Source organism: Gadus chalcogrammus, chromosome 14 (genome assembly GCF_026213295.1).
Source record: "Gadus chalcogrammus isolate NIFS_2021 chromosome 14, NIFS_Gcha_1.0, whole genome shotgun sequence".
In the NCBI taxonomy this organism is placed as follows: domain Eukaryota; kingdom Metazoa; phylum Chordata; class Actinopteri; order Gadiformes; family Gadidae; genus Gadus; species Gadus chalcogrammus.
This window is the reverse complement of record NC_079425.1, coordinates 1,721,313-1,737,166: the sequence shown is the minus strand read 5'-3', so window position 1 is coordinate 1,737,166 and position 15,854 is coordinate 1,721,313. Positions and strand designations below refer to the sequence as shown.

Genomic DNA, 15,854 nt, shown 5'->3' with positions numbered 1-15,854 from the left:
ACACACACACACACACACACACACACACACACACACACACACACACACACACACACACACACACACACATGCACACCTAACACACACACAGACACTTACACATGCACACACAATCTTGAGCATTAAAATATGATGATTATGATTTACATTTCATTACTGAGCTCACTGCAGCACGTTGTGGTACGACCACTTGAGTCAGTAAAACGGGAATTGGATTGTCAGGACTGGGGGAGCTCAGGCATGTGCAACAAAATAATGTTGACATTATTATTATTATTATCCGCACACACACACGCACATGTGAGTGCACAAACAACCCCCCCCCCCACACACACACACAAACAAAAATACATTTGGAAGACAAATATAGGCAAGAAAATAAATCAGGTGTAGTTTTCAATCCAAAAATACTCATCAAATACAAAACTATTCATGAGAGCTTGAATATATATGGAGATATTATAAGGAGATAACCAGCGGAATGCAGGCAGGCTCGGACCGGCACACTTTCCCCACCAGACAGTCTGAATCTAAATAAAGATGTGGAGAGAATAATTACACTGCAAAGGATGACGGGGCTTGTTTCAGTGAAATAAATGAACGCACAATTAAGCTTAAAAAAGATGGCACATTTATTGCAACATAAATGTTATATACATTTAGTGTATTTTCTGTTTTAAGGGACAGAAAATAACGAATTATTCTGCTGCTGTATCTTTCTGATGTACATCAACAAATCCTTTCCTCTTTCATCAATCGATGACTTTAGGTTTTTTTAGCTCACACACAATGCCCTTACCTACTAGACTGCAATTCTGTGGTTTGTAAGATATAATATCTGAACACAATGAACAGGAGATGGTAAAATCACCAATGTATGTGGTTGTTTTGTTTACTATCTAATATAGTAAAATAAAGTAAGAAACTTTTTACTCAAAACTTTTGATTTAAAAAAATCTAGAAAGAGTTATATTTATAATTCAAGAAATATTCTTACAGTATTATTGTATAAAAAGACTAGCTACAGTGAAAAATAAGCCCATTTTTTTTTTCTTTTGAATTTTCATGTTTCATATATACAAGGGGAAGTATCTGCAAATACTGCAGCTAGTAACTTACAGATGAGCAGAGATAGTAAGGAGGAAAGTGTTTCAACAAAGAGAAGCAATACGTGGCATACACAATATCCCCAATCAAGGCCAACGTTAATATGATAATTAATGAATACTGAAATGAAGACAAACGCTCAGACATTACAGAACAAATTTTTTTAAACAAAAAAATACAATCTGAAAACTCTGTAGTCCAATTAGTCGTTCTGGATGTGGCAGTGTTGTTTAAGAAATAAAATATGATAAACCATCTACAAAGAAATACATGGATTATAATGTACAAAATAAAACCATAAAGCATGCACACTGATAAAAAAAAATATAAGCATGACCAATGTCTTACAGATATGTCTGAGTTTGAGTCGTAGTATCCTCCCCCTCCTCTCTCCCTCTCTGGGTCTAGAGAGGGGGGACCCCCACCCAGGGTCCTGCTCCCCCTCCTCTCTCCCTCTCTGGGTCTAGAGAGGGGGGACCCCCACCCAGGGTCCTGCTCCCCCTCCTCTCTCCTCCTCTGGGTCTAGAGAGGGGGGACCCCCACCCAGGGTCCTGCTCCCCCTCCTCTCTGCTCCTCTGGGTCTAGAGAGGGGGGACCCCCACTCAGGGTCCTGCTCCCCCTCCTCTCTCCTCCTCTGGGTCTAGAGAGGGGAGACCCCCACGCAGGGCCCCCCCGTCCCCCCCTGACAACCACACTAATAATTAATAAATGAACTGAACCAACATGCTGCTGAAGGCGTCTGTACTCTTAAGCTAGAGTTAAGGTCAACTGTTTTATTATTCTATATGCTGTGCATATTGATATTCTACACAGCAGATGTGAAATTACCGGTTTGTCTTAAATGTATTTTCTTTCACTTTCTACATTATAACTTCTAAAATAAAAACATATTTTATTATACCACCTGGACATTATATGATGAAACCCGTGATAAATGAACCAGTTTTACGTTGATACTGAATTCTTATATTTTGAGCTTCAAACAGAAATCTTTGTAATACGTTGATCAGGCCAGGACATTGCTTGGTCTTCGTTTGTTGCTGCAGCGTTTCAGCTCAACCAGTCATCAAGGACAACCATCAGCAAAGCAGTTTATATGAAGCACTAAATGGCCAATGAGCAAAGATACAGAGTCCCATTTTCCTTTGGTTGATGCACAGAAAGGAGCAAATCGTTTTCTTCACAAATTCTTAGTGAACAAAAAATAAAAAAGTTGGCCTTACAGTAAAACTAATGATTATCCTTAGTTGGCTTAAATAGTTTTCATGACCACAACAGTCCTGTCTTATTTGGGCCTATGTTTTCACTGCAGAGTGCAAACAATTTGCCAAAAGTCTAAAGTATAGAGTAATTTCAGTCATTAGAATTAAGACTAAATGACCTTCATCTCGGACCCAGAAGTCTGACGATGCTACTGCCAAACCTCTGAGGGGATTCTGCACTGCGCCTGGACCGGGAACCCGGAAGAGTTCTGCAGATTCCTGTTTTCTTACGGATTAGTTCTTCACCAGCGCACGCAGGAGGGTTGAGAAGAAGATTTGAACAAACGTGTTTCTACAGTGGCCAGGCCAACACACAGGTTTTACTATAAACCTTTACAGACGCTTGTCTCAGGATGTTGGTGGACCTTTGGCTTGACCTCCCGCCCGGGTTTCAGATACCTCTCAGTAGCAGAGGGAGAAGGAGGGAGGCCAATAGTGGGAAGAAGCTGATATGGTTTGAGTCATCAGTCCTTCTGGGGATGAATGGTTTGCCACATTACTCTTGTTGTGGTTTCGCCCGTCTGGCTGTTTCCAGTAAAGACCATTTCCATGTAACATGCGTCACTGATCCCCGCACCCAGCAACACGATTGGTCGAAACAAATTTGAAGCAAATGAAAATGAAACACCCTGTTCACCGAGATCTGAGTTGGTCTGATTCCGACTGCAGAAGTCAGATTATTATTTTTTTCGACTGATGACAGTCTGGCATAGGTCGTTTTGGGTTCTAGATGTGATTAATTATGGAATGAATAAAATATAAAAATAAATATAATCTTTTACAAAAGGGGACGTTAATATGAGCCTAATCTCACTCTTAAACTAGCCAATAAATTAATTTGAATAATCTGGATCAAGGTTTTAAAAGTGTTCAGTGGAACTCGTGACGTTGGCAAACTGTAGATTAACTGGAGAGCCTCGATGACTGGAATGCAACCTTCCCTTTGGGCGTACATTATGTCGTTCAGTAACATTATAAATAGAAAAAAACCAAATGAAAATAAACAGTTGCTGTTACAATGCGTTCATCAACTACGCTTTAGGCACAAGGCGATCTCCCACAAGCTTTGGAGAAGACCGCGTCAGTCTCTGATTGTTCCGAAGCAAAGTGCTTGATTCAGACCGAATGATGCGAGCTGAACTGTTGCTCAAAGGCAGACATCCGTCAGTAGACACCAGCTGTTGTCAGAAGAAAGGGATTCCTGGATCTTCTCGAGTCAGAGGATCAAACTGTGTCATTCTTGTAGTGTTGCCTTAAATGGTCTGTCTCCTCCTATTGGTATTCAAGCCGTCAGTCCTCGACCGGACCCCGCCTCTATCCCACAGAAATCCCACTGGGTCATGTGATCTGGAATCAAGATAAGAACAATATAAAACAATGGAAAATATGCACACGGTTTATGTTTCCATGCATTAGGTTGTTTTATCCAATAATGTAGGATGAGTTAGTGGCCACCTCTGGAGAGTCTAGATCAGAGTCTGTTCACACTGTTCACCATGAGACCACATCCAGGCTCCGGCTCTAATTGCTCCTGGACTTTCCAGGCTTCACTCATTTAGCAGAACCAGTGAAACCCGAGCGCTGGCTCCAAAGTCATGAGGTGTGGCCCCAGACGACCAGAGGACGACCTGAGGCCTGGAGAGGGAGCAGCGCGTACCGGGGCTCAGAGGTGGCCCATGGGGTTGGAGGCGTCGATGAGGCTGGAGTGCAGCCCGCCATTCTTCTCCCCCTCCCTCCTCTTTAGGCAGGCTGCTTTGGGGTTCAGGTTCCTCTCTATCGGCACAGAAAACACACGTTAGAACATGGCTCTCTGGTTCCGAATAGACGTCAGATCATTAGATCAATCAATCGCTCAATCGTTCTTATGGTAAATGGACTGCCATTATACCACGCTTTTCTAACCAGTGGCCGCTCAAAGCGCTTTACAATATTGCCCAACATTCACCCATTCATGCACACATTCACACACCGACGGCGGAGTCAGCCACGCAGGGCGACAGCCAGCTCGTCAGGAGCAGTCAGGGTGAGCCGTCTCGCTCAGGGACACCTCGACACTCAGCTAGGAGGAGCCGGGGGTCGAACTAGCAACCTTCTGGTTACCAGCCAACTCTACCTCCTGAGCCACATGCCGCAAATATCACGATACCTCTGTTTAATCCCAGTCAAATTTTAGTTTTATCTAAAGCGGCCTACCGCCTACACAAACAGCAGCACCTAACCAAACAACGATGCCGATCGTTGTTTGGTTAGCAGATTCATAAAAAAATATGGGAAATATTTAATATTTTATATATTTAAATGGGATGTGGCCCACTGGCCACACGGCGCCATTGGGCCTGATGTGGCCCGCGCCTCTGGTTGGGGCGGCGGCCGAGCACTCCAGTTAGACACGGTAGAACCCAGACATAAGGGAGGGCGGTACTCGGATGGCCCCCCCGGCCGCTGACCTCGGACCTGCTGCTCCAGGCTGAGGATGACGGCCACGGCCTGGTGCAGGATGAGCAGCTTGGTCTGCGGCTTCTCGCTCTTCAGGTGCAGCTGGACCATCCGGCCCAGCTCCTTGAAGGCCTCGTTGATGTCCCGCACGCGCAGACGCTCCCGGGCGTTGTTGGCCATGCGACGCTCCCGCTCGCGCTCAGCCTTCTGCTCCGGGGTGAGGTCCTCGTCGCCCTCGTTGATGCTGCTGCGGAGCGGAGGGCAGAGGAGCTGGGGGTTAGAGAGCTCACCTTCCGGTCCCCAGGGCCGGTGGTTCGAGTCGTAGTGGTGAACCGTGTCGGAGAACGGACTACATTTATACCGCGCATTTCTAACCAGTGGCCTCTCAAAGCGCTTAACAATATCTCCCAACGTTCACCCATTCATGCACACATTCACCCACCGACGGCGGAGTCAGCCACGCAGGGTGACAGTCAGGAGCAGTCAGGGTGAGGGGTCTTGACACTCGGAGGAGCGGGGGATTGAACTACTAGACTTCCGGTTACCAGCCAACACATCCACCGCACTCTATCCTGAGCCACATGCCGTCCCAGTAGCGGCCTGTAGCTGAGCCTCACCTGCTGTGTGTTCCCCCCCCCTGCGGTCTGTCTCTCACCTGCTGTGTGTTCCCCCCCCCTGCGGTCTGTCTCTCACCTGGTGCGGGTTCCCCCTCTGGGCGTCTTCACGTCCCTTCTGTCGCCGTCGTCTTCTGACCGGACGTCGTCTTCTGATTGGTTATCCTGCATCTCGTCGAGGTCGTGGTTCTCCGTCTTCAGGTGTCCGGCCAGGCTCGAAGCCAGTCCTTAGAATAAAGGCAACTCTTGTTTAGTAATCCCGTCCTGGTGGTCCATTCACACGCAGAACCACCTGTCAGGTGTCAGAGGGCGCTGGAGGGGCCTACCTCTGAAGGTCTCCAACGTGTGGTTGAGTTCGGCGGTGGAGGTGGAACCGGCCCCCCCAAGCCCTGCGTGGGTCATGGCCTCGTCTCGGTGGGGAGCCCCCTGTGGAGATAGAGCCGTCATGACACGCTGCCTCTCAACACTCCCAATCAAGCCAATCCCATCTGTTGGGTCGGCCCCCGCGGGGTGATGACTAGACGTCTGACGACGTACTCGTGGGATCGTCATCACTGCTCGTTAGGATGTGGTTAACACACTGAGGAGGGGGAGTCGAACTAGGAGTGTGTGTGTGCCTATGTGTGTGTGTGTGTGTGTGTGTGTGTGTGTTTGTGTGTAGTTGCTCCAGTGGGGCTGGGGGGGGGGGGCGGGGGGGGTGCTCAGCCTGATTTCCCTCCAGCTGAGGAAATCTGTCTGGCAGGGAGGAGGGGTCCCTCACTCCCACCCCCCAGGACCTCCGGGGGTCTGAGAGGGGAATGAGGGGAATGTATCCGTTGGAGCTGGGGGAACTTCTCCCACACAGGAAGTGTTCAGTGAGATTCCCCCATCTTATGTCTCAGAGACGTCGATGCTACACCTCCACACAAACACACATATCTTTTTTGACAATCGAGTGCAGGATATGGATATGGTGTGACGGCCAACTAAGATCCTGTGTCTAAAATTGTAATAGAATATTTCAAGAGTATTGTAATAGGCAAAGGAGACTTCATGAGAGCTCAGAACAGACCAATGAAAAAATAGGACTTTAGTTTTATTTAAGCCAGTTTCAAATTAAGTTGCCACCATTTGTGCAATAACAGCTCAGATGATGTAAACCCCTAACGCCTACGAGTGTAACTAAACGTCCCCACCCTCACCTTTCACCCCAGTTTCACTCCACATCTACGAGTGTAACTAAACGTCCCCACCCTCACCTTTCACCCCAGTTTCACCGCACATCTGCGCTCTTCGCGAGCCTCTTTCACAATCGGGGGTGAAAGCCCTATTTTCAAGAGACGTATATTTCCTTTCTACCCAAGAGGAGAGCACAAAACTCTTTCCAGGCCAACTAACTTCACTCCATTTTGGTCTGGTTTCCTCGTTTTCTTCACCCTGGTGGATACTGGAGACCACTGCCAGCACATTACACGTCTGGAAACTATGTGGTCTTGAACTGAACTGCTCCGTGTGGAACACGTCCTGCTGACCGGTCGGGAGCAGGTGGCTGTCGTTGGCTACGTATACAAGACCAGTTAAAACAACCATCCATATTTCAGGATCTTCTGATGTGGAACTTTTAATGTCTTGGAAACCTGCAATTTTCTAAACATCGTCTGGGTCTGTGAAAGTGTTCCTACCGCCGACGCCGTCCGTGCGGGAACCAATGACGCGGGAGGAAAGGTGGCTCCGAGCGCGGCGATTGGCCCGTTGTGTGCCTGACCCAGCAGGCTGTGTATGTCGCCGGGCAGACTGCCTGTGGAGCCCACCGCGTGGTTCCTCAGAACCAGGATTGCATCATCCAGTCGGTCCAGACGGTCTTCCATCCGGGACTGGGGGGGCGCGTAGAGGGTTGGAGAGCACACGGTGGGGGGGGGGGGGAGAGACAGGGAGACAAACAGCTTAATACCTGGGAGCGTATCGGGGCTGCAAGGAAACAAGGGCACGCCAATGTGTGCATGTATGAGAGCTTTGAAAGGGCAGAACATACAAACGCCTAGGCAGAGGCCCTACAAACACAAGAACAAGAGAGACATTACAGCTTAACGCGTTTCAAGGACATCCCAAATCAACTATTTGTCTTTGGCTCTAAATAACAACATTACATATATTCTACCCCCCTCTTGGCATTCTTAAAACACTGAACCAACTCATAATCGTGGGCAAGATGGATGAGATGGCAAAGCCAAAACGGCAAAATAAAAATGGCTCCCTTCAAAAGAGAAAAAGGGGAATCAAAAACAAGGAGGCGAGGATGAGGGTGAGACAGTTTGTGTGACTGGCTCTGAGGGTGAGACAGGGTGAGAGGCTGGCTCTGAGGGTGAGACAGGTTGTGAGAGGCTGGCTCTGAGGGTGAGACAGGGTGTGTGAGCTGGCTCTGAGGGTGAGACAGGGTGTGTGAGCTGGCTCTGAGGGTGAGACAGGGTGTGAGGCTGGCTCTGAGGGTGAGACAGGGTGTGAGGCTGGCTCTGAGGGTGAGACAGGGTGTGTGAGCTGGCTCTGAGGGTGAGACAGGATGTGTGAGCTGGCTCTGAGGGTGAGACAGGGTGTGAGAGCTGGCTCTGAGGGTGAGACAGGGTGTGTGAGCTGGCTCTGAGGGTGAGACAGGGTGTGTGAGGCTGGCTCTGAGGGTGAGACAGGATGTGTGAGCTGGCTCTGAGGGTGAGACAGGGTGTGTGAGCTGGCTCTGAGGGTGAGACAGGGTGTGTGGCTGGCTCTGAGGGTGAGACAGGGTGTGTGAGCTGGCTCTGAGAGTGAGACAGGGTGTGAGAGCTGGCTCTGAGGGTACCTCGCAGACGTCCTTTAAGAAGGACATGGCATCCTGCAGATGCTCGTGGAGCTGCTGATGGACTCGGTTTTTCTGGCGGAGTCACATGGGGGATAAGAAGGAGAACGGTCACTAGGAGTCGCATTGATCAACGGTGTGGTCGCGCTTCAGTCAAGACGTGCATGAACTCAGATCAGGGGGGTTCCCTTCACCGTTTGGGGTTCACATGTCGGCCACATGGGGATGTGTTGAACAGAGCATCGACCCCCCGCCCAGCCCAGGCGCTGTGAGGTGTGCAGTGTGCATGCGTGCATGTCTTTCCGTTGCAGAGCAGCACAGGACTTCCCGGAACGGAGGATCGGTGCGACAGCTGCCACTTCCCTCCGTTCCCCGACCACCCAGTCCCGCTCATCGCTGGGTCCCACCCCGGCACCGTCACCCTGACACCATCACCCTGACACCGTCACCCCGGCACCGTCACCCTGACAGCGGCCCGGCGACCGCGGACAGACGGTCCCGCCCCCGAGGCAGGTATTATTCAGCGCAGCTAGCCCGGACTCTGACAGGACTCTCCCTGTGACGCTATCCGTCCCCTCTCCGTGGGGAGTCTGGGGAGCGGCTCACAGTGAGCAGCCATGACAACCCGTAGTGCACCAGAGCGAGGACAAAAAGGAGACAGCGTGGGGCCTTACCAGCGAGTGGATGGAGGTGTCGTAGATTGGGGAGGGAGGAGCCTGTCCCCCGGCCCGAGGCCATTGGTTATTACCTGAGGAGAGCAGAAGAATGCCAATGAGAGATTCTATCACATGATACACGTTTCATTGTCAGTAAGGCCTAACGTCACAGGATGTAAATATGAACATCATTGGGACCGAAGAGAACATGAACAGCAACAGATTGCCCGAGCTTGTATCCTCTTTATCCACCACCAAACACACACAGCCTGACTGGACGTATGCATGCAGGCAGCAGCGTGCGTGTGGGGCTCTCTCCAGCTGAAGGCCGTTCTCTCCGTCTGCTTCGCATTAGAGTGGAGAGCTGCCAAACCCAGCCTACATCCTGGCAAAAACTACAACCAAATGAAGTCGACACGTCTCCCAAATAATTCATACACTTGTTTTATGATTTAACCTTTGATTTTATCAAATTGAGCAATTATGACGGCAATGTTTAATCTAAATAAATCATTAGTAACAGGATATTGAACGTTGCTTTGAAGAGGACAGGGGAAGGGGATGTAGTGCCGGTAGTTCCTCACTGCTGGGACTCAGGATTCAACAACTTGTCTGCTGGGAAAACCTGCCACTTTTGTCCCCACCTAGGCTAGCTTGTTTTAGTGCTGTAGTAGCTTAGCTAATTGCTTTAGTAGCTTAGCTTAGTGTTATAGTAGCTTAGCCTAGTGTTGTAGCAGCTTAGCTTAGTGTTGTAGCAGCTTAGCTTAGTGTTATAGTAGCTTAGCTTAGGGTTGTAGTAGCTTAGTGTTGTAGTAGCTTAGCTCAGTTTCAACGTCTGGGGTAAACAACCGACATCTCGGCCAATCCCTTTAAAACGAGGTGGAAATGGGAAGCCTTTCCAGCCTGAACGCTCCCTAGTTGGTGGGCCGGGAACGACAGCTGAGGAAGAGCTACGCAGGCAGCCAGCTGCTGCCGGAATATCTTCACACATTCGTGGGCACGGCTGCCAACAGAAAATACCAGCCGCGCCCTAACACTCCATCTCCTTGGACAGTATATGTATAATAACTGATCACGCTTTCGTTGGCTAAACGAGTAGAGGAGACTCTCTCATTGGATGGCCCGATGACACTTACACTCGTCAATCCCTTCATCACTGACCCCTGTGGAACCCACGGCAGAGACTAGCTCCAGGCCGGTCTCTACCAGAGAGGAGAGACCAGCCTGGAGCTAGCCTCTACCAGACGGGAGAGCCTAGCTACATGCTGGTCGCCCGTCTTGGAGAGACCAGCATGGAGCTAGTCTCTATCAGACGGGAGAGACCACCTCCTGCAGTCGGGGCGGGGGGGGGGTGATGCAGACGAGTGACCTCCGACCCGCCACCAGCCTAAGTCAGCGGGGATAACGTGTGTGTAGGTTCTGGTGACACCACGCCCCTACATGGAGGTGGAGGTGTGTGTAGGTTCTGGTGACACCACGCCCCTACATGGAGGTGGAGGTGTGTGTAGGTTCTGGTGACACCACGCCCCTACATGGAGGTGGAGGTGTGTGTAGGTTCTGGTGACACCACGCCCCTACATGGAGCTGGAGGTGTGTGTAGGTTCTGGTGACACCACGACCCTACATGGAGCTGGAGGTGTGTGTAGGTTCTGGTGACACCACGCCCCTACATGGAGCTGGAGGTGTGTGGAGGTTCTGGTGACACCACGCCCCTACATGGAGGTGGAGGTGTGTGTAGGTTCTGGTGACACCACGCCCCTACATGGAGGTGGAGGTGTGTGGGGTGCAGGTGGTGGAAGAGGCAGCCTCCTACCTGCTCTGCCAGAGGAGGGGGGGCCAGCAGTCAGCACGGGGTCCACGGAACCGTCCCCCGCTGGGAGGGGCGTGGGGGACCCCCCCGGGGAGGAGGGGTTGGAGGGGAAGCTGCTGCTGGTGTGGTCTGGGGAGTAGATCTGGAGGAGGAGAGGAGGAGGTTAGGAGAGGAGGAGGAGAGGAGGAGGAGAGGAGGAGGGTGAGGAGGGGAGGAGGAGAGGAGGGTGAGGAGAGGAGGAGGTGAGGAGGGGAGGAGGAGGAGGAGAGGAGAGGAGAGGAGGAGGTTAGGAGAGGAGGAGGAGAGGAGGAGGAGAGGAGGGTGAGGAGAGGAGGAGGTGAGGAGAGGAGGAGGTGAGGAGGGTGAGGAGGAGGTGGAGGGTGAGGAGAGGAGGAGGGTGAGGAGAGGAGGAGGAGAGGCGGGTGAGGAGAGGAGGAGGTGAGGAGAGGAGGAGGTGAGGAGGGGAGGAGGAGGAGGAGGGTGAGGAGAGGAGGAGGGTGAGGAGAGGAGAGGAGAGGAGGAGGTGAGGAGGAGGTGAGGAGGGGAGGAGGAGGAGGAGGTTAGGAGAGGAGGAGGAGAGGAGGAGGAGAGGAGGGTGAGGAGAGGAGGAGGTGAGGAGAGGAGGAGGTGAGGAGGGGAGGAGGAGGAGGAGGGTGAGGAGAGGAGGAGGGTGAGGAGAGAAGGAGGAGAGGAGGAGGGTGAGGAGAGGAGGAGGGTGAGGAGAGGAGAGGAGAGGAGGAGGAGGAGGAGGAGGAGGAGGAGGAGGAGGAGGATGAGGAGGAGGATGAGGAGGGGAGGTGGAGGAGGAGGAGGAGGAGGAGGAGGAGGAGGAGGAGGAGGATGAGGAGGGGAGGTGGAGGAGGAGGAGGAGGAGGAGGAGGAGGAGGAGGAGGAGGAGGGTGAGGAGAGGAGGAGGAGAGGAGGAGGGTGAGGAGAGGAGGAGGAGGAGGGTGAGGAGAGGAGGAGGGTGAGGAGAGGAGAGGAGGAGGGTGAGGAGAGGAGAGGAGGAGGGTGAGGAGAGGAGGAGGGTGAGGAGAGGAGGAGGAGAGGAGGAGGTGAGGAGAGGAGGAGGTGAGGAGAGGAGGAGGTTAGGTAGAGGAGATGGTGTCAGAATGGAAGACCTCTCTGAGAACCAGAGTCTGAAGAAGGACCGACCACTAACAGACCTACGGTCAAACAGAGCTCGAAGGAAACAACTTGAGTTCTGAGTGGAGGATAGAGTGCAAATCATAATCAATAATCTCCTCACTCAGTCCTGATCTCTGGGCTTTGGTGTTTCAATCAGATGTGGGACTCTAAATGCTGGCTGAACAGGGGGGGGGGGGGGGGGAGAGACAAGTGAATAAACACATCGCTGGAAGCACACTGCTACCCACTCCTCAACGTCCGCCCTCTGAACACGTTTCAGCGTACGGGGGATTGTCCGAGAGAAGCCAACGCCGCCGAATTGAAACAAACCCCCAAATTAAAAACGGCCATAAGTCAGTCAGGGAAACCGCCCGACGAGACGCGGTCAGCCCTCCCCTGACCCGAGCAGCTGCAGTCAGACCGAGGCAGGACGCCTTCGCCCGTCATGAGCCCACTCCCGCCTGTCACGGTCTGTGGTCCCACGGACAGCAGGCGGCCAATAAGCACAGCTAATTCAGAATGGAGGCGAACAAAGGCCGTACAAAGGGGGGCGCGTGGGGCCAGCGGTCTGGGGCCCGGGGGGACTCCGGGGCCGAGGGGCCTCCCTCCCCGACCGGCCCTGCGCTGCCCGACTTGGCCCCCCCAACCTGCTTTGTCATGCTAATGGGATCGAGTCTGCAGATACAAAAAGACTTAATTTGTTATAATCAACAACCCTGCTTCCATTTCAGTCGTATTGATCGGCCCAGTGCCTTAATGCTGGGGTCCCCATCGAGGTTCCACCCGACCGAGTTTAAGTGGTTCACAGAAATAGTCCTACTTCATTTTCCCTTAATGCCCTTAATGTTGGTCTGTGGAGAGAGAAACAACGATGTACCTCCAAGAGTTCAAACATAAATAAATCCAGGATATCCGAGTCCTTGTGGATAGGAAGCCTCGAGGAGCGTTCGGAATGCACTCTTCCCTTTCTTGAATAGACTCAGATTAAGCCCACAATTATCCAGGCTTAGGCCAGAAAGCAACCCCAACACATCCTCTGGCTGTGTCTTTAATCAGCGTTCAGCGGAGCACTTAACTCCCCATGTGACCGCAGAGATCACCTTCTTTAGCGCACGCAGGGCTGCTCTCTCCGGGGGCACTGAGAGGACAGTACACGTTACACAAGAGCCCTGAACACAGGGGTGTGACGACTCTGAAGATGGACTGTCCTCAGAGGAACCTGGTTCCTGGGTGTTACGCTGCGGTGTTTCACAACCTGTGTAGTCGTATGTCCCCAGAAACGATGCTCAAACTAAACTGATCCCATACGATAAAGAGTTTTCAAAACATGAAAACTCTTTATCCCCCCCCCCCCCCCCCCCCCAATAGAAGTAAAGAGTGGGTGAGTGAGGGTGACTGTGGGGGGTGAGTGAGTGGGGGTGAGGGAGGGGGGCGAGTTGGGGTAAGGGAGGGGGTGAGTGGGGGTGAGTGAGGGGGTGAGGGAGGGTGAGTGTGGGGGTGAGTGAGGGGGTGAGGGAGGGGGTGAGGGAGGGTGACTGTGGGGGGTGAGTGGGGGTGAGTGAGGGGGTGGGTGAGGGTGAGTGAGGGTGAGTGAGGGGGTGAGTGAGGGGGTGAGGGAGGGGGTGAGGGAGGGTGAGTGAGGGGGTGAGTGAGGGTGACTGTTGGGGGTGAGTGGGGGTGAGTGAGGGGGTGAGGGAAGGGGTGAGTGAGGGTGAGTGAGTGGGTGACAGTGGGGGTGAGGGAGGGTGAGGGAGGGTGAGTGAGGGGGTGAGGGAGGGTGAGTGAGGGTGCCTGTGGGCGTGGCTCACCGAGGCTAAAGCTTTGCCGAGGGCGTCTCCGGTCTGCGACCCTCCCCTGGCTCCGCCCTGATTGGCAGCTGAGGAGACACAGACAGGCGGTTGAGGAAGGGTTCACCCCACGCACAACGGCCCGTCTCACCTCCGTGCACAACCCCCCCTCTACCGCTACAGGTTGAATCAGGGTTCGATCAGCGCGTCGGGCGCCGGCGACGTGGACACGACCACGTACCCATCAGCCCCCCGGGCGCCGGGCTGCCGGGCGGGGCGTGGCCGGCGGGGATGAACGGCGAGCCGCCGGCGTGGCCGCGGTGGAAGCTGGACATGGGAGGGAGCCCGCCACCGACGTCCGGAGACAAGCAGTGGGCCGGGTAGTTCTGGAGGGAGGAAAAGGTTTCATCAGAGGGCGATCTGTAACCCAACAAGGATCCTCTCTGTGGAGCGTTGGAACAAGGTGCCCCGGGAGGACGGCGAAGGGAGCAGTAGGAGCTGTGAGGGTGTGGCGTCTCGCTCAGGGACACCTCGCCGCCCAGCTAGGAGGAGCCGGGTATCGAACTAGCGACCCTCCGGTCACCAGCCGACCCGCTCTACCTCCTGAGCCTCACGCCCCCGTGCCACGAGAGGCTCCCCCTCCCGTTCCTCAGTGTGTTGCTCAGTGTGTTGCTCAGTGTCAGGGCTCCTACCAGACGCTCCTGGGGGTGCAGGTGGGTGTAGCTGCCGTTGGCCTGCTGCATGTGGGAGGAGGGTCCACCCACCAGGCCTCCGTAGCCGGGCTGCCCGATCCCACCGGACGGGTTCCACGGGTCCAGGGAGCTGTGGGGCCCATCTAGAGGTACACAGCAGCAGGTCAGTCCGGAGACCCCCCCCACAGACGAAGCTTTGTGAGGCCGGTTCTCACCCTGGCTGGATCCACCCTGGAACTGTACCGAGAGTACAGTTCCAGCTAGTTGACACAGCTGTAAGCATACAGCCTTAAACCTGATCCCATTGTAGTCATATCAGATCTCCTCCTCAGTGGGCTGTTTACTTCATGACATTAATACTTTAGGGTGCTTCCCTTTGAGGACTCATATTTTATCTGCTCAGGGACCAAACTCAACACAATTCAAGTTGTAGCTCAAACAAAGAGTTGGCTATGGCTCTTTTAAACCTTTACTTCCAAACTTACCGAAGAAAGAGCTTGCGAACATGTTGGCGGAGGGCCTCGGGGGCGAGTAGGAGGGAGCGTCTCGGCTGAAGTCCTCCGAGGTGGGGGTGGGCGCGTACACCTGCCGGGAGGACACCAGACAAATGAGCCGGACGCATTCAGTGCCCATCCCAACGGCCTTTATAGCGAGCGTCGGCTCAACCCAGTTAGTGATGAAGGGAACACTTTTAATTCATCCGCCTTTCATCTCCCCGCTGATTGTTTAATTAGAAGCCTCGTATTTATTTACATCGGTACTACTCTCGCGTACACTGCTAGTGTATAAAGATACATTTTCCATATTTATTTCTGTTTGGCCTTTCCTCCCTGACACCCTCATCTTCCGTCTGGGATTATGAATACTATCTTATCTCTCCTTCCCTCCCATCTCGGCCCACCAGATAAAACATGCAAATAGCATTCCACACAGATGAGTCGACGACGGATCCAGACGATGAATTGGAGCTCGGATGTCAACGAGCGCGTTGGGAGAGCAGGGCTCATCGGAGGTATTTGCATCTCAGCGTAGCGCTGTGAGTCAGCCAGAGTCAAGGCAACAAGCTGTTGCAGAAGGATATTAAATTACAGGAACTTGTGTCATTAAATTAGAATCTGAATATTTGTCTTTGTACAGTGTACAACGAAATTGTAGCAGCATCCAAGTATACACACAACATAAATAGTAAGAGTGACGAAAAGACGTACGAAACACAGAAAAGAAAAAGAAGAAACACAGAGCTGTGAGCCGCTTGCCATCAAATGACAATACGCAAGAGGAGAAGAATAGAAGGAACATCAAACTGGGTCTTCAGATGTTTGAACCCGTGTTTGAACATTCTCATCACAGCTTCCCTGCTTTCAATTGTGTCATTTGATGTCAAATCTGAATGTTTTTCTACTAAAACACTAAAAGACTAAAAGCCTGCTAGACTTTTCTTAATTTTCCTCGACGGGATCTGGGAAGAGTGAACGAGCAACAGACATGCTGCTGTACAGCTGTGTGTGTGTGTGTGTGTGTGTGTGTGTGTGTGTGTGTGTGTGTGTGTGTGTGTG

General features: G+C 52.4%; 1 protein-coding gene across 3 annotated transcripts in view; it reads right to left on the bottom strand.

Annotated features, from left to right (window-relative positions):
- Positions 1 to 597: 597 nt before the first annotated feature.
- tcf12 (transcription factor 12) overlaps positions 598 to 15,854 on the bottom strand; it is a 45,423-nt gene continuing 30,166 nt past the window's right edge. For 2 of the 3 annotated variants that reach the window (XM_056607841.1, XM_056607842.1), the window contains 13 exons: positions 14,784 to 14,883; positions 14,299 to 14,441; positions 13,848 to 13,992; positions 13,628 to 13,695; positions 10,695 to 10,833; positions 8,900 to 8,973; positions 8,229 to 8,300; positions 7,081 to 7,272; positions 5,746 to 5,845; positions 5,499 to 5,646; positions 4,817 to 5,052; positions 4,027 to 4,142; positions 598 to 3,716 (listed from right to left, as the gene is read on the bottom strand). In XM_056607841.1, coding sequence (XP_056463816.1) covers positions 4,033 to 4,142; positions 4,817 to 5,052; positions 5,499 to 5,646; positions 5,746 to 5,845; positions 7,081 to 7,272; positions 8,229 to 8,300; positions 8,900 to 8,973; positions 10,695 to 10,833; positions 13,628 to 13,695; positions 13,848 to 13,992; positions 14,299 to 14,441; positions 14,784 to 14,883 — 1,527 coding nt within the window. In that variant the 3' untranslated portion in view covers positions 598 to 3,716; positions 4,027 to 4,032. The remainder of the gene's footprint in view (positions 3,717 to 4,026; positions 4,143 to 4,816; positions 5,053 to 5,498; positions 5,647 to 5,745; positions 5,846 to 7,080; positions 7,273 to 8,228; positions 8,301 to 8,899; positions 8,974 to 10,694; positions 10,834 to 13,627; positions 13,696 to 13,847; positions 13,993 to 14,298; positions 14,442 to 14,783; positions 14,884 to 15,854) is intronic. The other variant, XM_056607843.1, reaches the window with a different exon arrangement.